The following is a 27,409-nucleotide window of genomic DNA, read 5'->3' as shown; positions in this document are numbered from 1 at the left end:
AATTATGTAAACTTTTATTCCTTTTCTATAGTATTAAGCTACAGTTGTGGCCAAAAGTTTTGAGAATTACATAAATATTGGAAATTGGAAAAGTTGCTGCTTAAGTTTTTATAATAGCAATTTGCATATACTCCAGAATGTTATGAAGAGTGATCAGATGAATTGCATAGTCCTTCTTTTCCATGAAAATTAACTTAATCCCAAAAAAACCTTTCCACTGCATTTCATTGCTGTCATTAAAGGACCTGGTGAGATCATTTCAGAAATCGTCTTGTTAACTCAGGTGAGAATGTTGACGAGCACAAGGCTGGAGATCATTATATCAGGCTGATTGGGTTAGAATGGCAGACTTGACATGTTAAAAGGAGGGTCATGCTTGAAATCATTGTTCTTCCATTGTTAATCATGGTGACCTACAAAGAAACGTGTGCAGCCATCATTGCGTTGCATAAAAATGGCTTCACAGGCAAGGATATTGTGGCTACTAAGATTGCACCTAAATCAACAATTTATAGGATCATCAAGAACTTCAAGGAAAGAGGTTCAATTCTTTTAAAGAAGGCTTCAGGGCGTCCAAGAAAGTCCAGCAAGCGCCAGGATCGTCTCCTAAAGAGGATTCAGCTGCGGGATCGGAGTGCCACCAGAGCAGAGCTTGCTCAGGAATAGCAGCAGGCAGGTGTGAGCGCATCTGCACAAACAGTGAGGCGAAGACTTTTGGAAGATGGCCTGGTGTCAGGAAGGGCAGCAAAGAAGCCACTTCTCTCCAAAAAAAACATCAAGGACAGATTGATCTTCTGCAGAAAGTATAGTGAATGGACTGCTGAGGACTGGGGCAAAGTCATATTCTCCGATGAAGCCCCTTTCCGATTGTTTGGGGCATCTGGAAAAAGGCTTCTCCGGAGAAGAAAAGTTAAGCGCTACCTTCAGTCCTGTGTCATGCCAACAGTAAAGCATCCTGACACCATTCATGTGTGGGGTTGCTTCTCATCCAAGGGAGTGGGCTCACTCACAATTCTGCCCCAAAACACAGCCATGAATAAAGAATGGTACCAAAACACCCTCCAACAGCAACTTCTTCCAACAATCCAACAACAGTTTGGTGAAGAACAATGCATTTTCCAGCACGATGGAGCACCGTGCCATAAGGCAAAAGTTATAACTAAGTGGCTCGGGGACCAGAATGTTGAAATTTTGGGTCCATGGCCTGGAAACTCCCCAGATCTTAATCCCATTGAGAACTTGTGGTCAATCCTTACGAGGCGGGTGGACAAACAAAAACCCACTAATTCTGACAAACTCCAAGAAGTGATTATAAAAGAATGGGTTGCTATCAGTCAGGATTTGGCCCAGAAGTTGATTGAGAGCATGCCCAGTCGAATTGCAGAGGTCCTGAAAAAGAAGGGCCAACACTGCAAATACTGACTCTTTGCATAAATGTCATGTAATTGTCGATAAAACCTTTGAAACGTATTTAATCATTTAGCAGATGCATTTATCCAAAGTGACTTACAAATGAGGAAAACAATAGAAGCAATCAGACCAACAAGAGAGCAAAAGTATACAAGTACTGTGAATTTAATACTTAAACTAAAATTAAAATAACTGAAAAACCCTGAAGAAAACCTGTATAAAAAAAAACATCTTAAGCATGCAGAATAACATATGTGGACTTTAAACCATTAATTGCCGCTTTGAACAAGTATTTAATTGTGACTAGAGGTCTTCACAGTGCACCCGAGACCTATCGACCCGGGACCCGTACGGGTCTATATTTTAAATGATCAGTCGGGTCCGGGTCGGGACCGCCAAACCGCGCTTTACATTTTCTCCCATTATTATAATAATATAAATGAACCGTTTAATCTTAAAGTTTTAGTGGTCAGATTCAGACTCGACGCAGAGCAGAGAGCAGAGATGTTAGCAAATAAATAAAGTAAGCGAGCGATTGTTATTACAGTTCAAAAGGGTATAAGTTATTATGCGACTTAACTCGAGTCAGAATGTACAGGTGCACAGTTGCATTTGTCATCCGTCACCGTGACATCAAGTGGACTTTTGAAGCTGAAATAATGAGTGGATTAAGCTTGGACTTGGAATAACATGGATAACTTTCTTGTCGGAGGTTTGTAATGCATCACAGGCAGTCAGGTACATGGAAGAGTGACTACGGCTCCTTAAATTAGGTAAGACAAAAAGCTGTATTTTTCGCAACAGGTTTATTGATTGTAATAGCAATTTAAGGTGGAATATGTGACAATCGGGTCCAGATGGGTCTGTGTCTTCCCGGGGGGTTTGGGTCCAGATTTCAAATAATATACAGGTCCGAGTCGGGTCCGGGTAGGCATTTCTCTGATCTACACGGGTCCGGGTCCAGCTTTTGAAATATTAGACGGGTCCGGGTCGATTCGGTGTAGTACACCGCATGCAACAGCGCAGGCGTGAGGTGAATGTTGAGATAGAACAAGTCTCGAGTAATGGGCATGTGTCAAGCTCATCCATCCGTGGTTGAGTATACTCTAAAAGCTGTGCAGTTGTGCACGAGACATAAAAGAATGCAGAAACTGTATACCCTGAAACAGGGGCGATTCTAGGATTTTTTCAACTGGGGGGCAAAAGAGGGGCCACGATTAATACAGAGGGGCCAATCTTGTGTTGTTTGAACTGTATATCCAAATCATTTCAAGAGTTCAGTAACCTTTAAAATCAGTAATAAACAGTGATACCCTATTATATTTTAATAGCAGTTATACACTGCTCTAAATCAAAACAAATACAATTTGTATTAACTTTTCACTTTACAAAAGTGAAAGAAAAACTGTAATAAATAAAAAGAATCCATTGTATGAACAGTGTACAACTCACAAATAATAATAATAATAATAGAATTGATTTATAATAGCCTTATATAATATATATAAAAGCCTTATTTATATAAATGCAGAATAACATTAATAATTCATAGAAATAAATACACAATTAATGAATTAATATAACTAATATAAATTTAATATAATTGTTTTTGTTTATTATCCACATCCCATTCAACTTGCATAGCAGCAGTTGCAGTAAATTTGCATTGATGAATAAACAAAATCTACTTATGTCAAGGCTAATTAATCTTGAGCATATTGATTTAAAAATATCATATATCCATACTTTGTTAGATAGCTACTTGTTCAAAAAGGTAGCTTTAGTTTAACATGTAAAATATGTGGATCCAATAGAAACAGTTTAGAATAGCTTAATTAGTCCAGTGTTATTTTAGTATTAGTTATTTATTTTGCTATTTAATTATGCATTAAATATTTATGTATGATATTTGAGGACATATGATGAACATATGATAAAGCTAAGTGCCAAATTATTTTTTTCATTTTGATTACACACAAGATGAAAAAAGATGTTCAGAGGGATTTCAGCATATTTATATATTTTCGGCATATTTTTTTATTTTTATTAAAATGTCTCATTAATCAGGCCAGTAAGGATTTATTATCTTCAGAATACAGAATATAAGTGTATAACTAGTGAGTTTGGTGCACATAGCTGCTACATAGGCTAAGATGTTTGTACCGAAGAATGACAAAAAACTCATTTTGAGAAAACGGCATTTAAAGATTTGTAATGTAAAAGCTAATTATTTTAGCTAATTATTAACATATTTGGATCCGAGAACATTTTACGGGAGAGAGAGCTAGAGAGAGAGCTTTCCAGGGTGCAGACAGCAATCGCTGAGCACCATTGTGATTTAGAACGCCAACTGAATTTATGAGAAATCTACAGACGCAAATAGACTAAAGGTGTAGTAAAATAAATACCTATATGTGTATTTTGGACTTTTTTTTCACCACAAGTCTGAAAGACATGTTATTGAAAACAAACAGCCCCAAATCTCAAAATTCACCAGTAAAAAAAAAACGATGTTTTTGCATGTGTCTCACCCATAGACTGTAAAAAAAAAAAAAGTCTCAAGTGTGGAGCGTTACATAAACATCATACGTTTTGTTTCGTCACCTCACTTAAGTGAAAAAAGTTGCTAATCGACTGCATGATTTAATAATGACTTTATTAGAATTGCAATTATACTTTTTTTAAACCATTGCTTTTAATTGCGTTGTTGCCTATATCGGCGCTTTCGGCCAAAAAATAAGTAAATCATAACGCAGTAAATCCCTTTTACATTCAGCATCAGAGGAGCATAGTAAATATAATGATTAGCATCTTGGTCTGCTCTAGGAGATAACATCGTCATCGAACCTGGTCTGTCTAACACCGAAAGACGTTAACGTTAGTACCAAACACTTCTTGCACTGCAACAATTTGCTAATCGAAAAACATAAGCTGTATAAAATAGATCCACTTACCGTGTGCTTTTTTTTCGCTGGAAAACAGCAGCTCGCTATTCTTGGTCCTCGTTGAGAAGCATCGCGACGCAATCATGAGTTATTTACTAAACTGAAAGATTATGATTTTAATTTGTGAGTGGCAGACAAGTAGAAGTGTGGGGGCACACTGGGGGACCAATCAGTTTTCAGGAGGGGCCAGTGCCCCCATGGCCCCTCCCCTGGCAACGCCACTGCCCTGAAATTAAGGCTTTTCAGTCTGATTGAGCCATCAATTTGATTACTAACGTATTATTAGGTGCATGTAAACACAGCCCTATAGCCAATGATTTGCAGGCATCTTGTGACCAAACATTGTTGACGTCATTGGCACCATATTTGATTTTAAAGTGGAGATTGTAGTGGGGAACATTTTAAATGAACAACTTCAATTTCAGTCACTTTGCTTGACAAAACCAGTTCCCATTCTCTTTTTAAATTATGGAGAAAAAAAAGAAAATGTTTCCATCCAAAAATCCCATAAAATTACATCTATAACGTGTTATATTTAAAAAAACAAAATAATAATTATATATATATATATATATATATATATATATAATTTTTTTTTTAAGTTAGTGGAACCTGTAATTAGGCTCACAAATATTTAAATTACTATGAAAAGGTTTCATTTAGAAGTATTTTTTCCCAAAAATGTTCATTTTGGTGCATGAGTAATGGAAAAGAGCGGGAAGGACATTCTATACACAGAAGATAGATCATCAATTTAAGGGTGAGTAAATAATGTCCAAATTTTCTTTTTTGGGCTGAACTATTATTTTAAAGTGACAATTCACAAAACACAAACACAAAACACAATCATTCATTTCCTGCTCACAATCAGTCTGGTGGACCTATCTGTCAAGGCCTGCAACATTAAAGGTCAGACTGTTCCTGTTCAAATAGGTTATTTCCTGCTAAAATAATAAATCTGCTGTAGTTTCGTATTGTACACTAACAGAAAGAGAAACCCAATGGTTTCCACATTCCAGCATTTTTAATAAACCTCTCTTTCAGCAAAGCTGACGGGGGAAAAAGAGGTCAATAATCACGTTGGGTCAACTAATATACTAGACACAGAATGCTTGTGGTTTTGTTAACTCCGTAAACAAAAATGATGAACTAAGCTATTCAGTATCCAATAATGAACACTAAAACAGCTGACACGAGATAACACGGAAACGTGTGATCCTCCCTGAACTGCCGGTCACCAAACAAACCCCAGCACAATCTCCATTGTACAGTCGTGGCCAAAAGTTTTGAGAATTACTTAAATATTGGAAATTGGAAAAGTTGCTGCTTAAGTTTTTATAATAGCAATTTGCATATACTCCAGAATGTTATGAAGAGTGATCAGATGAATTGCATAGTCCTTCTTTGCCATGAAAATGAACTTAATCCCAAAAAAACCTTTCCACTGCATTTCATTGCTGTCATTAAAGGACCTGCTGAGATCATTTCAGTAATCGTCTTGTTAACTCAGATGAGAATGTTGACAAGCACAAGGCTGGAGATCATTATGTCAGGCTGATTGGGTTAAAATGGCAGACTTGACATGTTAAAAGAAGGGTGATGCTTGAAATCATTGTTCTTCCATTGTTAACCATGGTGACCTACAAAGAAACGTGTGCAGCCATCATTGCGTTGCATAAAAATGGCTTCACAGGCAAGGATATTGCGGCTACTAAGATTGCACCTAAATCAACAATTTATAGGATCATCAAGAACTTCAAGGAAAGAGGTTCAATTCTTGTAAAGAAGGCTTCAGGGTGTCCAAGAAAGTCCAGCAAGCGCCAGGATCGTCTCCTAAAGAGGATTCAGCTGCGGGATCGGAGTGCCACCAGTGCAGAGCTTGCTCAGGAATGGCAGCAGGCAGGTGTGAGCGCATCTGCACAAACAGTGAGGCGAAGACTTTTGGAAGATGGCCTGGTGTCAAGAAGGGCAGCAAAGAAGCCAAACTTCTCTCCAAAAAAAACATCAGGGACAGATTGATCTTCTGCAGAAAGTATAGTGAATGGACTGCTGAGGACTGGGGCAAAGTCATATTCTCCGATGAAGCCCCTTTCCGATTGTTTTTCCGAAAAAATTTTCCGAAACCTTTGCCCACGACTGTACACTGATTGAACACAAACCAAATGGCTACTTACAAGCTCCAGTCTTGTGATATTAAAGTGTTACTGCATCTAGGACACTGTTGTTTGCCATCACAACTTCAAGAGCGTGCGGCCTGGTCTCCAATCACAATCAAGTACCTGGATCTCCTTCCTTACAACAATTTAGTTTTAAATGTTCCATTTTCTTGCTTATGTCACCTTTTCCCATTTAGGTAGACCAGTGACTCTTTCAGAGCAATCAATCACAATCTCAGAGTAGTGTTGTCAAAAGACTTTGGATTTTCACTGGTATCGGTACCGAATACTGAAATTTTGGTACAGTGACAACACTATCTTAGAGTAATGACGCTCATACCCCACTCCTGAATTTAAGGAAGTTGAACCTATATCTGACCTTTTCTTTTGTCAAAGTGTCCAGTGTTCATCTACTTAAGTGCTTGTTATTTGTGATTTTTATAAAATGCACTCTTGGCCCATGGTATCAAATGGTCTTCCATGGCACTTTGTAAAAATAATTTGTTGCAAAGGCTCTGTATATTGATTTTGACATGTTGGAAACAGTTTCCACAATAACACTGAAGCTAATCCTCATGTTACTTTGACACATGGGATTGATCAACTATCTTGGAGCTGAGAAATGCGAAAGAAACCTAAGCACATTATCCAGACCTTTGTTTGTGTTTGTCTAAACTGACCAGCCCTGCCAAGAGAAAGGCTCCTTAATTATTTTGAGATATTTAAACTTGCGGCTGCTTCTTGTCCAAAGTCGTGACTAATAGTCCTCAGAACTTAACGTACACGTTTTTGAGGTTTGAGTTCTCCAAAAGAAACAGAAAAGAAAATACATGAGCAAACATGGATAACATTCTGGAGCAAACGCACTGTGAGATTAAATCAACTCAAGCACACAAATCTTAAAAATGTGTTCGATTTTAGCCAAGATATGATCATGATGAATTGCTCTGCCTAGAGGTTCATTATACCATTCAAAAGTTTGGAGTTGGTAAGATTTTTTTTGTCTTCAGTGTGACATGTTCCACGAATATGATGATTTGTGTGCTCAATAAACATTTCTTTTTATTACAACTAAATATAACTGTTTTATTACTATTTCATTTTAATATTAATAATGGTTTCAGAAAACTATTTCTATAGAACCAGAGCACAACCAACAGTGCAAATTCTCAAGATGGAGATGTTCCTAGACAAAGTACATAATTTGTTGTACATGGAGGATTAATTGCCAACTAATGAGCTTCATAAATGGAGCACCACTGAGGTGATTAATATAACACCTACTGTAGGGATATCGAATAGTCAACCTATAGCAAATCAAACATGCAAGGCCAATTAACACAGGCAGAAATCATAAAACTCTTCCTCATCCATAAAATAAATTGTGTTCAATGTGAATTTTTTTTCCTGAAGAGATGAAGAATACAAATTGAGCTAAGAGATCAATAATTCATCAACAATTAAATATTGAGTCGATATCAGGCCTCAGTGTAGTAAAAGAGCTATCAGACAGCAGATGCTTCATGTCAGTTGAACAGTCAAATGATTTTTGGGATCTAAAAACTAAAAGGTCACACTAAAAAGACTGTATGTTTGTGTGTGAGTCTTAAAACCTGCTTCAAATTACATTTAACAAAAGAAAAATAGCTGTTACAATGTTTTTGTAGATCTACATCTTACTGCATGCTAGATGTGTCAAAAAAGAAAGTGCAAATGCTGTAAAGTGTTCAGACCACAGGATTCACAAACCACAAATAAGCATGTATCAATATACTCATGATGTGCACTTCACTTAGCGTGCTCAGCTTTTTCAGCTTTGCTATCACAGGAATAAATTACAAAATATATAAAAACAGAAAGCATTTATTTGAAATTGTAATAATATATCACACTATTACGGTTTTTACTGTATTTTTGATTAATCAATTGCAGCCTTGGTGAGCAATAGAAACTTTAAAAGACATTAAAATCTTACTGACACCAATCTTTTAACCGGTGGTGTAAATACTACATTACTACTAAATGACTACCATGTTCTTGTATTTGTAATATGCATGTTGAGGGTTCTGTCAATTCAGTCCAGTTTAGTCTTGGTTTTGTGACAGAGCCCTGACACCCCAGTATTGTCTTGTCCTTGTGTGAGCGTGCAGTCTCAAGTATTCTTAAGCCATGGGCTCTCGTCCACATGCCTTGTTTCATGTTTCAAACATGGTGTTTGGATTCCGGCACCCATGTCTAGATTGGTTTCAGTCTGTTGTCGGGGTTTGAACACTCACGCTCCATGTCTTGTTTCACGTGTGAGCACTTGTGTCGCTGTGTTCTGTTTAGCACACAGTTCGTCTTTACATTGGCCGCATGCTTTCATGTTAATTCTTTTATGTGTCACATGCTTTCATGTTGTTTTGTATGAACAAGCAGCTTATGAGTGTTCTTGCTAGCTGTGTTTTCACATCTTGTTTTGTGTGAGCACATGCCTCGGATTGTTTTCACTAGCCATGTGCTTGTGTTTTTGTTTTGTGTAAATCACATGGCTTTTGTTTTGTTTGTTTCTGTGTGCCATGTGCTCTTATGTCTATTGTCTAACTCGCCCACTTGTTACCTGATTATTGGTTCACTTGCCCCACCTCGTTACCTGCCTTGTTTGCTCCCTATTTATTCTCCTTGTGTTTGCAGTCCTGTGCCAGTTCTTTATCTAATGTTTGGCATTATGTATCTTGCCTGTTCCGCCAAGTTGCCAGTTGTGTTTTTTCCCCACAGGGTAGATTTTGTTGTTTGTTTTTGTTTTATTTCTGCTAATAAAGAGTCCAAACTTCCTGCAATTGAGTCCTCGCCTCATCCCTTCCACAAACCCTGACAATTTCAGTAACTTATGAAAATAAAAATAAAACATTATTGATTGTAATTCAGGGATTTTCCTGGCTCAAAATGAGGTGGTACCATCCTGATCATGTGCACACCCTTTAACTGGCTGAAACAAACACTTATTTACACGCAACATTTTAGGTGCTACAATAATTAAATGTTTGAAATTAAATTAAACATACCAACTAAAAGGGGCGCTTTTGTATAGGTGAACAAATAACATTAGGTTGTTAAACATTTCATAAAACTGAAAATCTTTATCCACTCCTTATAATCTCCTGGTCCACACTGCACTGATCCAATATACATTTATACACTTAAAGTGTCTTTCTAGAAAACAAAATATTTTCTTACAACCTTAGGTGAATTCTTCACAGCAGGGTAACAGGTGCATTAGAGCTAACATTAGCACAAAGCTAAGACTTTTTATAAAAGGAATAGTAAGTTTTTACTTACTATTCAGTTTACTTCAATCCAGCATTGAGCGTTTGTAATAACTTATTTATAGTTTATATACTAAGCTACCAGCTTGGCATTTCTCATGACAACTATCTTTATTTGTTAAGAAAACACCCCAAATATCATTAAAATAACATACAAACAATATACTATTTTAAATGTGTTAAATATAGGACCCCATGAAATCGGTTAAATATTTTCCCAAGTTCTATTTAAATTTTTCTAGAATCCTTTTTAATGGTTAAATTACATTTTATTGTCAAAAACATGTCTAATTAATTAAAATCATGGACCTTATGCAATGTCACATCAGTTTATTAAAAGTTTGACAAAAATTACATGTTTAGGGCCCGATTAAATATTTTATTTTCTTTGAAGTGGCTCTCAGAGCAGTTCTGGAGATGTTGTTTTTGTATTTATGTCCTCATTTAGTGAGATGACAGATGCTAAAATCACCGCGAGCATTGTGCGCACTTAAGTGTGTGTAGTAAACTGAACCGCACCAAATTTGGTGGAGGCGGCCGCCTCATAATTCTCTATTCAGGAAAAACCCTGTAATGGTAAACATAATTTTGCCCAAATGTCACTTTTGCTAAAAAAAAAAAAAATCGAATTATAAAAGACCAAATCAATCTATTTATGAAAAAAATTAAACATGTATAACTTGTCTAGATTCTTCTAATGTTAGTTTATATGGGGACTGATGTAACTTTACAGAGAACAGCTGATAAATAATGTGAAAACAAACATCTCACCAGTACTACTGTCCAGTTCTTCTTAGTTAAAGCATACAACATGAAAACAAAAATGAAGTAAACAATAACATACATCATTCCGTTAGTTCTCATCGGTGCCTGTGAGGGGCGCTCATGCCGTAGTCTTACCTGGCTTGTGGTACGTCGATGCTGGAAGAAACCACCTTGCGTTTTTGTTCCAGCAGAGAAACGGAGCGGGTGTGATCCTTCTCTGGCTCCAGCGCTCGGCCCGATCGCTTGTGCTCCAGCACCCGTGGCTCTTCTGTCCTCTCTGGACTGAGGGAGGGCACCTCTCCTTTCTGCATGCCCCCATTCTGGCCCTGCGTGGGCCCGTCCCGCTGGCCACCATTACAGGAGCTCTGCAGAGGGAAACGCATTTGAGTTTCTTCAGTCTTAACTGTGTTTATAGTCTTTCCATGTGGCTCCTGTTAATGAAGCCCTATTTACACCTACATGTGCCGTTAATGGTACAGACCATTAACGGCCATTAGCTTGTTTGCTTGCAGTCACAGAGCATTAGGCTGTATTTAAGCTGTTGGTAATACAATATTGCATCAGTCAATACAAACACCTGAACAATGCTTTGGATAGAGAAATCCTATTCACTCATTTGCAGGCTCCTGTTTATAAGATCACTGCGCTGCTGACAAAAGAAAAATAAATCCCTCTCGCTCTGCCATTTCCCCCTTAGCAAAACAGCATAAACCATCCGTGACCACACTATTGAAAAGACGAGCAGCTTTTCCTCTTGCATGTCTCATCTGCACAGCAGCCATAAAGTTTTCTATTGCACTGTGACTAAAGCTGCAGTACACTAAACCTCACGCTAAAGAGAGGGCAAACAGGGGCCAAGATGACGCACATCACCCCATGCACCAGTGAAGAGCATGATCTAATAGTGAGCGGTGTGGAATCCAGATCATTATCTTACCGTAAAGTGATTAATTTGACCGAAGAGAGAGTAAATGGCCACAATGCTGGGCTTTGAGCAGCTGTGAGTTTACGCACTAATAATGGATGTAAAAATAAAACTGATAATAGATCTCCATCACCTGCGCGTTCACATGGAGCAGCATTTACTACACAGGAGAGTAGTAAATGTTCACTGACAAGCTGCGCAAAAACACGATCATATTTTGCTCATGTTTTGTGCAGCTTGTCAGTGTACAACGGCTCTGTGTAGTAAATTCTGCTCCATGTGTAAGCGTGCAGGTGATGGAGATCTCCAGCTGATTACAGAACCGGCTTTACTGACAAGATGCGAATTAAATATCGCGTGCGATTTATCCTGCAGCCCTACTCACTATTAGGGCTGTCAAAATTGCTCAAAATTGATGTTCGAATATTCCCTCTAAAAAATACACGAATATTCGAACTATTCGAACATCTGGTTGCACATGTTGTCAATGACGCGCATTACGTCAATAACAGGCAAAAATAATACAAAGAGACATAACTACTTGTATAGATAGTCTATTTAAGTTTAAACATATGACAACGTATTACCTACACAAAAACAAGGAAATCAACTAATGGCCAAGACTGCAGACCTCACGCTCTCTCACCCTCACGTTCTCCGCGCATAATGGTTTAAATGAACAAACAAATTTTTGTGCAAGCAATTTAAGGTCACGACTGTTGTCCCAAATATAGCAGGCTTCATTCAGTGATTGAAACAAATATTATTAATATTAATTGAAGTTTTACAGCATATAGAACTGACATTGAATGCTCCGAGCGAGCTGTGCTGTGGTAAACATGGAACTTTTCCTTGACATGAAACGATAAATAATCAAACCTCGGACCCATTGGTTGACAGAACTCCCCGAAGCCTGCCCCATCCGCGATACTGATCGGTCTCATGTCCTTACAAATGAACGAAATTATTTTATCCGTTATGGCCTCTTGTCGTGCTGGCGGCGGGCGATGCAAAGTAACGTTAAGTGTCAAGACGTGACTGTTTAGCTTGAGTTCCACACATTATGCCATGCTCATTTGGGTGCACATTTTTGAGATGTGACCTCATGTTGCTAGTGGTCGAATGGTATGCTAACTGTATCTTAAATAGCTTGCATACAACTGTATCTCGCGGGTCAACAATTTTGCCTCATTTTCTCTGCTGCGGTCGAGTTGGGCTCTGCACTTGCTGGCATCTTCCATGAAGACGTTTTTTTAAAACTATTCGAATACATATTCAAATTTAGAATATTCGTTGACAGCCCTACTCACTAGTAGTAAAGTGTGTTTTTTTATACATTCTTTTCTTCATTTATGTGCCAACTGTCATTATTCACCACGGTCATGTTGTTCTAAACCCATATGACTTTCATTCTTCTGTGGAACACACAGAAGTGCTCGTTTCCATGCTATACATATCAATTAGGATTAAGCTTTCAAACTGAAAAAAAAGAAAAAAGAAAACTTGTTCTGTACGCATGATATTCCAAATCTTCTGCTGCCAAAAAATAAGCTTTGGATATCAGCCAATATTAGAGATTTTATATTATACATTTACATTCATATGATTGATTATAAAATTGGATATGAAATTGTGAATATAATTTTCCTTAATTTTACATTTTGCTGTTATGTACCACTCATTTAACATTTAAAAACAACATTTAACATCAAAAAGTCTCAGGTCCAGCAGGGATTGTAGGTGGGGCGAGTGAATGTCCAGCGCTTTCTTCCACCCTCAATACCATGACAAGTGGAGACTCTTGAGCAAGGCACCGAACCCCCAACTGCTTCCCAGGAGCCACAGCAATATGGCTGCCAACTACTCCGGGTGTGTGTGTGTGTGTGTGTGTGTGTGTGCACTTGGATGGGTTAAATGCAGAGCACAAATTCAGAGTATGGGTAACTAACTATACTTGACCACATGTCACTTCACTCACTTTTACAATGCTAATAATTTTTTTATGGTGGGGGGGTTGAATGGTACAACACTGTTTCATGCATTCAGAGTTGTTTACACTGTTAAAGAGTTGGATTCTCATGCACAAAGTTTCAAAAAAACAATTTGGATGTATTTCTGTGCCCAAAAATCTTACTTCCGGGTTCTCTACTAGGCTATTCATGACATAGAAGAGGGTGAAACTACTTGTATGGGCATTTCTACCGGAAAATCACTCACGCACTCGACCAGAGCGAGAGCGAGATCGCGCCCATCAACGAGCTTCATCCGGCGGCAGCACTGCATGGGACTTTCTCAAGAAGAATGTCTCCAAAGAAGTGTGTTTTTGGTTGTAAGGGAAAGATAACTTTGTTCAGCTTCCTAAAGAACCCAGCATCATGTAAACAGTGGATACAGTTTTTTTTTTCTCTGGAAAAGCAATGGAGTTTCACAAGTGTGTTTGTTGATGTTGTTGAACATTTTATAAACAAGGCCCAGTTCGACGCTGGATTTGCACATTGTTTGATACTGAAAGATGGAGACATCCCAGCTATAAAAGATCCCAGTCATGATACAGAACTGCAAACGATAAGTGAAACGGCATCAAATGTCTGTTTTGTTGGCATTTGGCGCTCAAGTGCTCGTCACTCTTTAGCTCAGCCCACAGCGCACCTCCAGGAGCTCTGCTTTTTCTGCAGAGAATCGTAAAGCTGTATCTTTCTTTTATAAATATGTTAAAACTAAAGACTTTTTGGAGATATGAAGGATGCAGTACTACTCTATAGGTACTCAAGATTAACATGAGATTAGGTGAAACACTGTGTTATGTCCCCTTTAATAACACTGTTAAAATTGTAATCTTTAACAAATCTCAAAATAAATAACCATTATACTGATGTGTAAATTCACTTGTAGCATTAAAAATTTATGATTTTAGTTTGTGTTTTGTTTATTATTTATTTTACCCAAAATACTGTAGACTTCTAATCTGCCATTTATCAGATATCAGCCATAGCATTAAATAAATTATCAGCTTAATCTGAATCAGTCACAATTTTAATACTGGTGCCTCCCAAAACCGACTAAAAGAGTGAATGAATTTGGTGAAATCTTTCTTTAAACCTCCCATAGGGCAGGAATAATACTATTCCATGTACAAGATGAATGCTAGGCTTTGTCATATTTTCATGAGATGAACAGATTTGTTAAAGCGGTATCATGTTGTGTAAGACTTTCAAGCGTCAAATCAAAACTGCACAGCTGACAAGTTCAAATTTAAATTTCACACACTATTAAGTCTCTCTCTCAAGACACAAACACTCGCCCTTGCTTTGCGTGCTTGTTTTTTTTAACAACCAAAGCTCTCACCTCATGTGGAGTAGACTCCAAACTGATCAAATATGGGCCACAATTTATGTGCCAGTCAAACTATTCAAAAGAGATCTTGTTTTTGCTGAAGTGTTAAGAGGATTTTAATAAATTTAAACAGATCTCGACTGATCTAATAACAGAATTAATTCAATTTGAGAGCAGGACGCATTCACAAGAAAAACAAACACACAATGCATGTTCATACGCGAGAGAGATGCTGCACTTTAAGGTTTGAGATATATACTATAAAAGGAATTATGAAGCTCTTCATAAAAACCAAAAACATCTCAGCTTGCATTCATCATGACCAAATCCTCAACAATTTAATGTGAATAAACTGTAAATCAGCAACAGAGCCTTGGTGCATAAAGAGTTAAGACTGTTAGGCAGCCTGTGTGTTAATTACATTTTGATATTAAGCAGTGGGAACAACAGGGCAATGAAAACAATCCAGTCTGCCTTTGTCTGAAAATGCCACACTGTAAGCATTTAACGCGAAGCCCCTCCTTACTATGCAAGTCAACAAGTGGCTTTCCCCCAAGGCACTTGTTTGGGAATTCAGGCGCCTTGCCAAAGCCCCAGATTCTAGGAGCATGACCCTCTCTAGAGCGCTGATTTGCTGCCATTATGGAGCAGCTGCTCTGGGACCATTAGCCCCCACTTTAGTTTCACATCCCTTCTTACTTGCATTGCTTACATCTTAACTTTTTTTCCCATCATATGTCACCAGAGAATAGTTAGCATGTGATGAATATAATAGTTGCTCGAGTAAAGCGTGGCACGGATTGGGAGCCATATACTCGCCAAAAACAAGCACATACAAACATCAAATGTACAGCAGCAAACAAATAAAATGTGTATGCAAATATAGCATGCAAATTTCACGTATTATACTTATTTGGTTATTTATTCTAATTAGTTTTAATAATTTCCATGCAAGTCTTGAAGCTCTGGTTGTTAAAGAATGTAATAGAGCTGGTGCAGTTCTTGTCATTTTGACCCTCTTTGTTTTGATATGGCACCTCAGGCTGTATAACTTGATGACTGCAATTAGGTTATTATTTAAAAAAAAAAAAAAAAACGTATTTTGCAATTACGTGCAAGCAACTCACTCATCCAAGTGTGCAATCACGTGGAGTTCAGTGAATAAAGGGAGCTTGATCTGAGCATTAAGTAAATGTCAAAAGACATTCACGATAATACGATCACTTCTCAAGCCATAAATGTCGAAAACAGTCCAAAAAAGGCACTATAAAGAGCCGGTTGCAGCAGAGGGGTGGAGGCTGTTGCACAGATGCCTCTGCTGGCGCGTGAATGCTGCAGAGCCTATTTGTTTGCCACTTTTTCCACCCACTAAACTCTGAGAATCAGCGACTTAGGCTACGTTCACACTGCAGGCTGAAATCCGATACGTATCCGATCTTTTGAAATGCGACCTCCGTCTGAACGCCCAGGCCACATGTATCCGACCCGTACGTCATTTATACGCTACAAATGTCATACGTCTGCGTTGAAGTAGGCGGGAACAAGAAGATAAACTGATGAAATATGTATTAATGAAGCCACTTACATCAGTATCCCACCACTCCTGGCTGCGACTCCGCACCCACACGTTTCTCTGTACCGACGTTGCTAACACTGCTCCACAAAACGCCATGGCCAAAAGCCTTGCTCTCCTCCTTATTTTTGATTTTCTTCTTAAAATGAGAAGATTGTAATTGTGCTGGCTCCGTTGGGAAAATAACTTTAATATTGCAAAAAGAGCTCCGCTGTTGACTACACTGTTGTTGACATTCATGTTTAACGTTAGCTACTTCCGCAAACAACGAGTGACGTCGTTGAGCGTTGAGTACTCTTCTGCGCATGCGGGTCACTTCTGGGTCATTTCACGTTCACACAGGAGATCACAAAAGATCGCATTTAATTGGAAATGTGAACGGCCTTGCAAAAAAAAATCGCATTTTTTCAAAAAATCGGAATTGAGCATTAAGCCCTGCAGTGTGAATGTAGCCTTACACAGCCCTCTTATAGACATCGACTACAACGGCCACAAATGCAACAAAACAAGCCTCATTTACGACAAGCATATTTTTAAATCTAGTCAGTCGGATAAACTTTGTGTTTGTCATGACGTGATATCGCCCATAGTTTAATTACATCTATTTAGTCAGTGTTTACAAAACCGATATTTCGCATCTTCTGTTGCGTTGTCTTCGCTGAATGCATTGAACAACACAGCGCGAGATGTCCGATTCTCCAACAAATGTCTTTTATGAACCGGTTCTTTTTAGTTAAAAGATTCACGAAGCAGAAGAGTTGAGTTTCCGAGCGAGTTAGCGTCGCGATTTGAATACATAGTGAATCATTCAGAGCCGTCACTGAGTTGACTCCCTCGAACACCAGCTATTATTTATCGTTCTTATTAAATTAATACATTCCAAAATAAATAATTAAGTTTATTTTTTCTAACATACTGCAATATATATATATATATATATATATATATATATATATATATATATATTCCACAAGTATTGTTTCGTTTACATTTAGTCATTAAGCAGACACTTTTATCCAAAGCGACTTACAAATGAGGACAATGGAGGCAATCAAAATCAACAAAAGAGCAATAATGTTTCCAGTGCTATAACAAGTCTCAGTTAACTGAATGCAGTATGTAGAAAGGTTTTTTAAATCATATAATAGCCGAAATAAAAAGAAAACGAAAAAAGATAGAATATGAATAGAAAATAAGCAAACTAGGTTTTTTTTTGCTTTTGTTAATTGTATAATAAATAAATAAAAAATAATACATAGAATACAAAAAAACAACAGAGAAGCTTGTTTTTAAAGAAAACAAGCTGTTAGTAAATAAATAGTGCAAGTCTAAAAGAGGCATGTTTTTTTTCAATACATATTAATTTCCGAAATATTCTGATAAAATAGCATGATATTTATATTGCACAAATACAATGAAATCATTCCAAAAACAAACTTATCCTAAATAAAGAAAAATACCAGTTTAACTAATTTAGGCCATTTTTGTGACCAAAGCACCTTTTTATATATAGATAGACCCTTCATCACAGTAGTGAACGTCAAACTTAACTAAACTTAAAATGTTAAAAAGTAAGACGATATGCAATCAAAGTACATTTCCAATTCATGTGTAGTTCACAGTCTTTTACTGCAACTAACAATGGAGAGACCAAAAGTGTCAGACTTTAATGCACTAGATTGTGTGCACGGACACCGGCGCTTCTAAACGACCATCTGTATCGAGCGATTCTACAATTAACTATTAATATTGCAACTAAGAAGTAATTTGGCCCCAAAATGTTCCATATGGAGCCAAAGACTACGTAGTAGCATCTGCATCATTACTGCAATGTATACTCTCACACATTCATATTAGAACTATTTGAACCATCAAACAATCAATTTCTCCGTATACGACAAGCAGCACAACAACAACAAGCCCAGCTGAGCACACACACCTTCAAGCTCGACTTTAGCGGCGCTTTCGCAGTCATCTGTGCAATCTCTTCCTCGGAGTAGTCTTTCATGCTCCCGTCTTGCATGAGCACCGTGTACAGGTTGCGCCGATGGCCGGTCGAAGCATCTCTGTTGTCTTGTTTGACAGCCTGGATCACTCCCGTGAGCGGAGCCGCGTCTCCCGTTAAACCCGGCGCGTACACGCGGCTCCCAATGACCGAGCGCTTCACCAGCCGCCGCGTATGCATAGTTGATATATCAATAAAATGCGCGAATACAGTTACTTGGATCTTTGCACTGCAATGTCGCTTCAAAAACAAGAAATGTCACGCTGACAATACCCGAGCGGACTGACCGTCATAATGGGCCGATCGTGCGAAAAATACGACATAATTACCACAGATCATAACCGCGTCCACATATTTCACCGGCGTGAGCGCGCATGGTCGGGACGCGAGACCAGCGAACCGTTACAAAATGCAAATGAGCTACGCTTGATAAGCTTGATAAGCTCTCTGTCCGTCTGACCGAAGCACCGACCGGCAATATCTTTCTTCTGTCGACCTGTTTGTTTTGCTTGCCGTTCCCTTATAGCTGACGGGTTGTGGTAAGACACGGCGCGGAGCGGCAGTTTTGGATCGATAAACACGATGTATTTCTCACAAGAAACACCACGGTCATTTATGTGATAAATCACAGAAGAGCACACCTCCAGAAATGTGATTAATATAATAATCTAAACTGTCGTCCCCAGTGTCGAGGATGCTGTTTTATTAGCCAGCCAGCCGCCCCCCCATCACCGTAAATCCGGTTTCGTGTGAGATAGACTCCATTCCGAAAAATCCATCCGGGTTTTTAGAAGCCGCTGGCTCTACCGGCGGAATGTTGCCTGTGAACATGTGCGCTCGCGCAGCCAGTGTGCGCTTTCATTGGCTGGCGGCACACACGCCTCCAGTCGCTAACGCGCGCGCTCTCCTGCAGTTTCCCTCCAAACAAAAGCAACGGGCGCTGCTGCGATTAAAACAATGACGCAAGGATGAAGAGAAGAGCGTCTTTATGTAGTTATTATTTAGGTAGCCAGTTAGTGTTTATAACATTAATAACAGTGATGATAATATCCGATCAAAGCAGGGTTATGAGTTTAGAGTGAGAGTGGGTGACCCGACGCGAATGATTGACAGGCGGCAGGGATCCCGAGGGTCCTCTGTGGTGGGACGGGTGGGACCTGTCAGTAGCAGAATAACTGTTTATGGAAATCACTAGTTGTCGTCACAGACCAAAACATAAGCCTGTCTGACTCTAACCATAATGCAAATATTTAAACGGGATTTGTTATGTTGAAGAAGGAAAGGCTGTTGACTTATTTGTATTTTTGATGTCTTAAAGGGGTAGTTTACCACAAAATTAGGATAAAAATCTTCAGTTAATGGGGCCCTTTTATGCTCTTTTACAAAGTCTTGATTTAGTTTTAGGGGTGTACTAGAACAGGCTCTCATACTAGGTTGTTCGGAAAACACATTTTTCATATATTTTACATTATTACAACGCCTATCTCCCCAGGCCCGCCTTCTGAAATACGAAATGTGTTGTGATTGGTTAGCTGGGCCAGTGTGTGTTGTGATTGGCTCCTCTCGGAGCCTGGTTGGGAAATGTCACGCCACTGTTCACACCAAGAACGATAGCTATACAGAAAACAATAAAAATATAGTTCTAAAAATCGTTCTCAGTATTAAAGAATAGCAGACCACAACTATAACGATAAAGGCACAGAGAAACAATATCGTTGGAATCACTTTCAAAACTATTTTTTCTAGCTGATGAATGATAAAAACATTGACAGCCAATCAGAATCAATCCTGCTATAACGAGCCTGAGAATTTAAAGTGGCAGACAAGTGTACACTTGAAATAAACAGACGATATCAGCCGCTGCTGTGGATCCTAAGTTATCATTCTTGGTGTGAACGTGCCTTAGTCGTTCTCATGTTGTTCCAAACCTATTTCTATACTTCCATAGAACACAACAAGAGATGGCAGAATAACAGCCTCTCTCGCTATATTAATGTGATTATTATTTCTGGCTGAACCTCTCTCTTTAATGCATGCTTAAATGATCTTAAATTCCAAATGTAATAGCAACCTTTAAAAAAATAATATTCTATATATTGTAAATGTGTGCAGTATGAATGTAATCAATACTAAATTCCTCATGTTGTAATCGCTTCACTGCCATGCACAACTCCTCTCCCATGGCCTCATCTTATGGGATGTCCATTAGATGTGAGTTTGAGAATCTTGTCTGAAGTAGGTCATTAAGGTAGCCAGTTGCTTTTCACCTTCTGAATAACATGCATTTGGACTAATATTTTGAGGTACAGTTTAGGTCTGTTTGGGAAGAGAAAATGACTTTATCATTCAGACTAACATGTTACTCAATGTATTATGACAAATAATATCAGTGTAACGTAGACCACTGTTAGTAGCAAACTAATCAAAAACAGATATTGGCACATAAACTGAAAGTAACTGTATCCCAAACAGGAACTATAAAATGAAGAGAGATCTGTCTCTTTCCTTATTTGACTACATACTGTACTGAAATAACTCATGCAGTCACATGGAAAAAATCACCATGTTTCAATCATTTAAAAAATGTCATGTTTGCAGTTAAGAAAGGCTATAATTAACTAATCTTTTACTCAAATTTTATTTAAATAATGTTTTATTTCAGTTTTATGTATTTTACATTCATTCAGTGACTCAGAGAGCAGATATATATTTTTTATCAGCACATGCTAAAATTATTAAATGAGCAAAATGGGTAATTTTTTTTTCATTTAAAACATACAGTTAGAAATTAAGTCTCTTAATGTTGATAGAAGTAGCTTAAGAAGTTTTTTGTTAAAATAGTAAAAATAGCAGTAGACGTAACTTACTGACAGTTTTAAGGGTAATTTGCATTGATTATATTTTAGAAGTAATCCACCTGCTTTTGTGGATTATATACTTTATAAGCCTCAATAGAACATTTTTACCTTTGTGTGGTTAAACACAAACATGTACATGTTGTATATGGTTGTCAGTTTAAGTTCTGAATCGATTGTAGCATTGATCAAAAAAACTGCACCTCTCACATAACCTCTCAAAGTATAACATAATTACCTTGTGGTAATTGTGCTTGTGGTAATGATTTGCTTATAACACACTGTCTATAGGAATAACCCCTTAAGACATGACTGAAAAGATTTAATCTTTTAAGAAACAATTTATCTTTATGAAGTGAAGATAAAAAATCAATTCAATGCCCACGTTTGCTACCGCTCTCTTATGGAGTGCTTGCATTGAAAATGCATGTTGCTTTGACCACAGATTCAATCAATAGCTGGCTGGCTGTACAGTAAAATATATTTGTCCACTAATATACCACTGTACTGACATGATAATAAAACCACCTTATTAAAGGTTGTTTTTCTACACTTGAGAATTTAGTTTAGTAGAATTGACATTAAATATGAAGAGATTATATTGTTTTTTTGAGCACAAATCAATATAAATGTTCTTTCTTTTCAGACGAGATTGCCATGTAAATATAGCACTATTAAGAAAATATACTAATGTATATATATATATATATATATATATATACACACACACACACAAATAACCATGCACACACATTATTTTATAAGCATGACTATATTGTTTAATAAGCGAATACCACAATGCAAAGATTATGATGAAATAAACAAATGCAAAATTAATTCTTATTTACAACTTAATACACTGAATTTGGTTAGAGGAAGAAACCAAATGTTTAATGTTTCACCATGATATTAAATAAAACAAGGATCTTCTCAATATGAAACCTGTACCAACACAATGTACCATTACAAACAAACACGGACAACATCTAGACTCCATCCACAGTTCTCAATTAAACCTCACATTTTAAATAGTGCTAAAGAACTACAAAGCAATGCATATTCCTGTAATTAGCCTTTTAAATGTTAATAAACCTCCTTTAAATTTTCTTTAATTAAAAATGCATCTAGAAAACAGCATATACTCCACTGACTCTTAAAAGTTTTGTTAGCTCCTCAATACAAACAAACTATAAAAGTTCCACGTGCTGTCACTTGAGAGCTGCTGCCAATTATTACAGAACTATAATGAAATATTGACATAATTTAACAGATTAAAATAGTCTTTTGAATATTTACAAATGTCTCTTGGCATGAAGTTGTCCCATGCAGTGTCTGGATGCGCTATGCTTTTTGATTATACTGCTACATGAATGTATAAGCAGCTAAATGCATACCTGATAATAAAATACATTTACTAAGCTGCCAGGCAAAGCTGCAGTGTGGAAGTACCTTGAATAGATGTCTCTTTTCAGCCTTTTGAAATGTTGCGTACCTATTACATGTAAAAACCAAACAATATCTGAAATATATACTGTATCTGATACTCAACCAATACAGCTGCATCAATTAAAAAAATAAAAAAATAAAATCACACATACATATTGATATAACATAGCTCAATTACATCAGAAATGGCAATAAATGAAGAATTAAAAAGATGTGAACTCACGCCAGCAATAGATAGATAATGGCCAACTTTTCATTAATACCCTTTTAGTACACTCATAAATTAGTGTGCTTAACTTTGCGTACCTAAAAGGTCACTTCCTCACCAGAGCCTGTGATTTGACATATTGATATTATATTATACATATACATAGACATATACATATTATAAACAAGTTAAACATCTCAGAATGATGGCAACATTTAAATGTTCGTCTTTTATATTTTGATGTGCGTTATGTGAACATCGTTTGCTAACTACTTGTGAAAGTAAATGCTCCAGCAGTTCCGAATGATTAGAATGAGTGTATTTCTTTAATGGACTGAGATGAGATGTCTGCTGTTAACAGGTTCTGATTGGTTCTCTCCTGGGGGTTATATAAGGACACAACTCTGTCAGTTGCTCAACTAGTATCACATGAAAACAGGCAGAATGGAGCTCACAGCAGGTGCAGCATGCAAAAGCATGGAAGCTACTAGTACACATTATGAATAAAATATTTCTAGTAAGAGCACAGTCATTGGTGTCACTTTGTTTTGAAAAATGGTGGAGACGTGGGAAGGGGGTTACACAGATGTGCTGCTTGTTATGTCACAAAATGGTGAAGGCTTAGCTCATGTAATATTAATTAGGATATGCAAAGATAATTAAACATGATCATTTACTATTCTGATAAGTAGTCTGAAATAACATTCGCATTATAAATGTCTTAACTCATTTCAGTCACATTTGTACTGTTACATTCTCACAATACTGCTGTTATTCTGGCTTAATATTCATACATATGTAAATGTTTAATCTTTGGTCTAGCAAAAAGTATTCCTTTGTGTATGAGGTGTTTGGGTTCTAATTCGTCCTAATGTAACTCCTTATTTTTAATAAACCATAATTACAGCTGTATATAAGTGGATATCAGTAGTGGGACACTTTTGTTAGCATTTTGTTTTGTGATTACACTAGAATAAGAACAAGCCGTGGAAAGCGATTCGAGCAGGTTTGTGTATTGGAGATGAACTGCTATCGTTGCACACATCGACAGCCCAGCAAAACATTAAAAATAACAAATGCTAGGACAGAATAGTTGCCCTTTTCTGAGAGACTATAGAGTGTTTCATTTCCTGTGCTGGGTCACAGGTCTGAATGAACCCTTTAATTTATAATATTCAAAAACAATGCGGGTGCATAAATGCTATGCTCAAAAACATTCAATCAGGAAAGGCTAAGTGCATTATACTCATGATACCACCCCAACTTCCACTTCTAAACCTCAGAGAAGTGATTTCTCAGTATCCACAGTCCCTTAGTTGAGTAATCAGAGACGGGAGATCTCCACGTTGAGACACAGTTCCCCCACACTCTCATAGTCAGGTTCCACTATCCCATTGCCCTGATGAGCTTCTTCAGATGCTTTGGAGGTCTTGATGGTCTCGTACCCAGGGTCTGCATTCTCTGTAAGCCCCTCTGGAGGCTGGGAGCCAAGAGCCATTGGGCTTTCTTCCCCAACTGTGGCGTAAAGATCACTGGAAGTCGACTCCGCCACCATTCCCTTGATCTCCCCAATGCTGCTGTAGTCATTCTCAGTTTCCTTTATCGTATTCTTCACTACCTTGGAGTACACGTCTGATAACTGAAATTACAGCTAATTAGATATCTTTACTCCACAGACTTGATTCAGTGCAATATTAATTTGCAAATATTAGTATTGGTAAAAACTGCAAAAAGACTTGAAGTTGATCTTTAAAAGATGCTGATGCTGAGCCTACCTCACTGTCCGGAGACACATTGTCCAGAGGCGCTGCAGTCATCAGCGGGGAGTGTAACTGTAGGACAAGGATTAAAACAAGACCATTAGGTTAGAGACGTTTCGTATTTAATCAGGTTAAACATACAGCAGCAGAGGAAATGGCTCACTTCAGCTGGCACTTGCTAGTGTCAAGGACTGATTGATGAAAAAATGAAGCCACTCATTCATTACTTAAGAGTTACTGATTGAAATCAAATGTACAGTTCCTCTCCTAGCAAGAGCGGTTGTATATTTACAAAGAGAATCAATAATAGGGTCATTAAATTAACAAAGTAAATCCTACAGAAGATCAATAACAGACACCTTGGCTGTTGGAGAAGAATATCAATCCCTATTTTAGCCACCTCACAGACAGAGAGATTACAGTCAAGCGGGACATTTGCTATAACCCATTCAAGCCTGCTTTGATGAAGCCATGTCACCCCGTGAACTTGACGTTTGCTTTGCTTTGATATGATTGCACAGAATGTGCATCAGGGACTCTCCAGATGTGCTTTGATATTGGTTTAATTAGCAAAGCAATTATTTTAATAGCCCATCCGTGTGGCTCCGCAAAGGCACCCCTGACCTCATCACAACTAACAAATATCTCTTACAATAAGGCTTATCTGCTAATTCACTATCCAGCCCTCTATATCAATTAGAATGTCTCTTCCATTGATTTGTCCATATAAGAAATTAATAATTATCAGATGTGTTTAAAACACACGGCAACATCATCACACAGACAGTCACAAAGATTAGGATGTTTGTTTGTGATGACATCATTACACACACATATGCATACATACAGTGTATTTGCATTAATTATATATTGAAATGTAAATTTAGTGATAATTTTTAATACGAGAATATATGGATTTTCATAACTATTATATCACTCATGCTTATGAAAACAGTATCATAACAGTCACATCTCATGCCCTATCAAAACACACACATACACACACACACACACTGAGACAATTCACACATATTACTATGAGTTTGAGAAAGTGCAATGCGAAATATAGTGGAACAAGTCCTGGCTTATAAATAAAAGAACCTGATTGATAAACTCATTGCATCACAGCAGTTGTTGTTAGAAGCTTCAGTTCCCATAAAAACAGTCTGCATAGGACTGTACATGCACATTTGCAAAACCAACCTTGAAACATGCACTTTTTTTGCGCTATTTGAGCATTAGAAACAGCATATTGGACAGTTCATATCAGTTATTATTGCTCAATTGAAATACATTTTTTAAATGTGAGTTTGGCAAGCAGTTTTGCTATTTCTTCATTCAAGTAGACAGAAGTTGGTCTTGCATGACCGAAATAGCGGCCTGGAGGTGTTGCAAATATGGCCACAGAGTGAACCGACTCTCCTTGAAGGGACTTTAACTACACCCACAAACACCTGCGTAAAAATTTCATTTATTTTAGCCAAATGTTGCATTGTACTGAGGTGGAATGCAATGACTATTGGGTGATTTGTTTCCCTAATAATATCAGTTTGTAGTGCCCTTCATACTGAACACATACATTCCCCTTGAATACCACAGTGGCTGAATTCCCTGTGAAGTTCACATTAGATCATACCCTGACTGTGACAGGATGCTGACAGTACGGCCAGGGTGTGGGGCAATGACCTGTAGCGCTGCTCTTAGTGGTGTCGATTAGTATTTGCTTTTACACAGTTGTCAGCATGTGCCCACACATCTCATGACAAGGCATCAGTGCTAACAATAAAAGCCCTTCCCTTCAGCAGAAGATTCTGAGTGTTGATGTGCTGAAATCACAGTTTCTCAAAGACAGCTGCCCTCAGTCCGCCACGCTAGCATAGTGACAGTCACTGGCACCAATGCATAATGACACACATGGCACTCCACTCAAGCCAGGCTGGCGTGCTTCACTCAAATAACCAAACATAAAGTACAGTGCAGTCCGCCCCGTGAACTAATGAGGCAATGTGTGTGCATGTGTTACAGCATGCACTTGTCAGTTTGGCTGTCCCAGCTTTAACTGAATGATTCTCTTGCTTTAACACAGACCGATGTACCTGTAAACATGCTCTGCCGTCTCATTCATCATGAGGGTGAGCTGTCAGACAGTGGACAGCTGGAATCCACTGATCCACATGCGCACGTTACACACAAATGTGACTGCTGCCCCATTACACTTCTACATCAGGCCGCAGTGAATGGGATTTGGATTGAAAGGTGTCAAGTTTAAACCCACAATGTAGCAGGAGAAACTTTTCCCCAAAGAGTGCAAGTGATTCAACATTTGACTTCGTACAACTGCAAGAGTGCCAGTGCTGTTGCCAAATCTTGTGTTGATGCCAGTGCATTGGCCAATCTGGAGCTATTAAACACATTTCCATTGTAGAAAGGTTGGGCAAAATTTGTTCTGCACTGGCTCCTAAAATCAGAAACTATTGACATCAGAAGCCCAAGGGCTGGCAAGTTTTGGAAAATCACTTTGGGCAAATCTGATGCACAACAAAACTTAATTGCTTTCTGTAAGCATTCAAATTTGTTCAGTTGGTGAACGCCCCATTCCCATGTACTGTATGTTGTGTCACATCAGACTCTTTACTTCTCAATCTGACTACAATTATTTTGTTCACAAATATCAAATGTGGATACTGATTGCTTGATTGTAATTTTATTCATTATAAATTTTA

General features: G+C 37.8%; 2 protein-coding genes across 5 annotated transcripts in view; both read right to left on the bottom strand.

Moving 5' to 3' along the window:
* Positions 1 to 19,134, bottom strand: part of LOC132104361 (zinc finger protein 704-like) — a 69,832-nt gene extending 50,698 nt beyond the window's left edge. For 2 of the 4 annotated variants that reach the window (XM_059509787.1, XM_059509788.1), the window contains exons 1-2: positions 18,352 to 19,134; positions 10,717 to 10,946 (exon numbers count right to left, since the gene is read on the bottom strand). In XM_059509787.1, coding sequence (XP_059365770.1) covers positions 10,717 to 10,946; positions 18,352 to 18,597 — 476 coding nt within the window. In that variant the 5' untranslated portion in view covers positions 18,598 to 19,134. The remainder of the gene's footprint in view (positions 1 to 10,716; positions 10,947 to 18,351) is intronic. The other 2 variants (XM_059509785.1, XM_059509786.1) reach the window with 1 other exon arrangement.
* A 3,968-nt stretch (positions 19,135 to 23,102) lies between these two features.
* LOC132104360 (phosphoprotein associated with glycosphingolipid-enriched microdomains 1-like) overlaps positions 23,103 to 27,409 on the bottom strand; it is a 44,993-nt gene continuing 40,686 nt past the window's right edge. Inside the window, exons 7-8 of the mRNA XM_059509784.1 lie at positions 24,702 to 24,758; positions 23,103 to 24,565 (exon numbers count right to left, since the gene is read on the bottom strand). Of these exons, the coding sequence (XP_059365767.1) occupies positions 24,251 to 24,565; positions 24,702 to 24,758 (372 nt within the window). The 3' untranslated portion in view covers positions 23,103 to 24,250. The remainder of the gene's footprint in view (positions 24,566 to 24,701; positions 24,759 to 27,409) is intronic.

Source organism: Carassius carassius, chromosome 25 (genome assembly GCF_963082965.1).
Source record: "Carassius carassius chromosome 25, fCarCar2.1, whole genome shotgun sequence".
Taxonomy (NCBI): Eukaryota; Metazoa; Chordata; class Actinopteri; order Cypriniformes; family Cyprinidae; genus Carassius; species Carassius carassius.
This window is presented reverse-complemented; position numbering and strand designations above follow the sequence as displayed.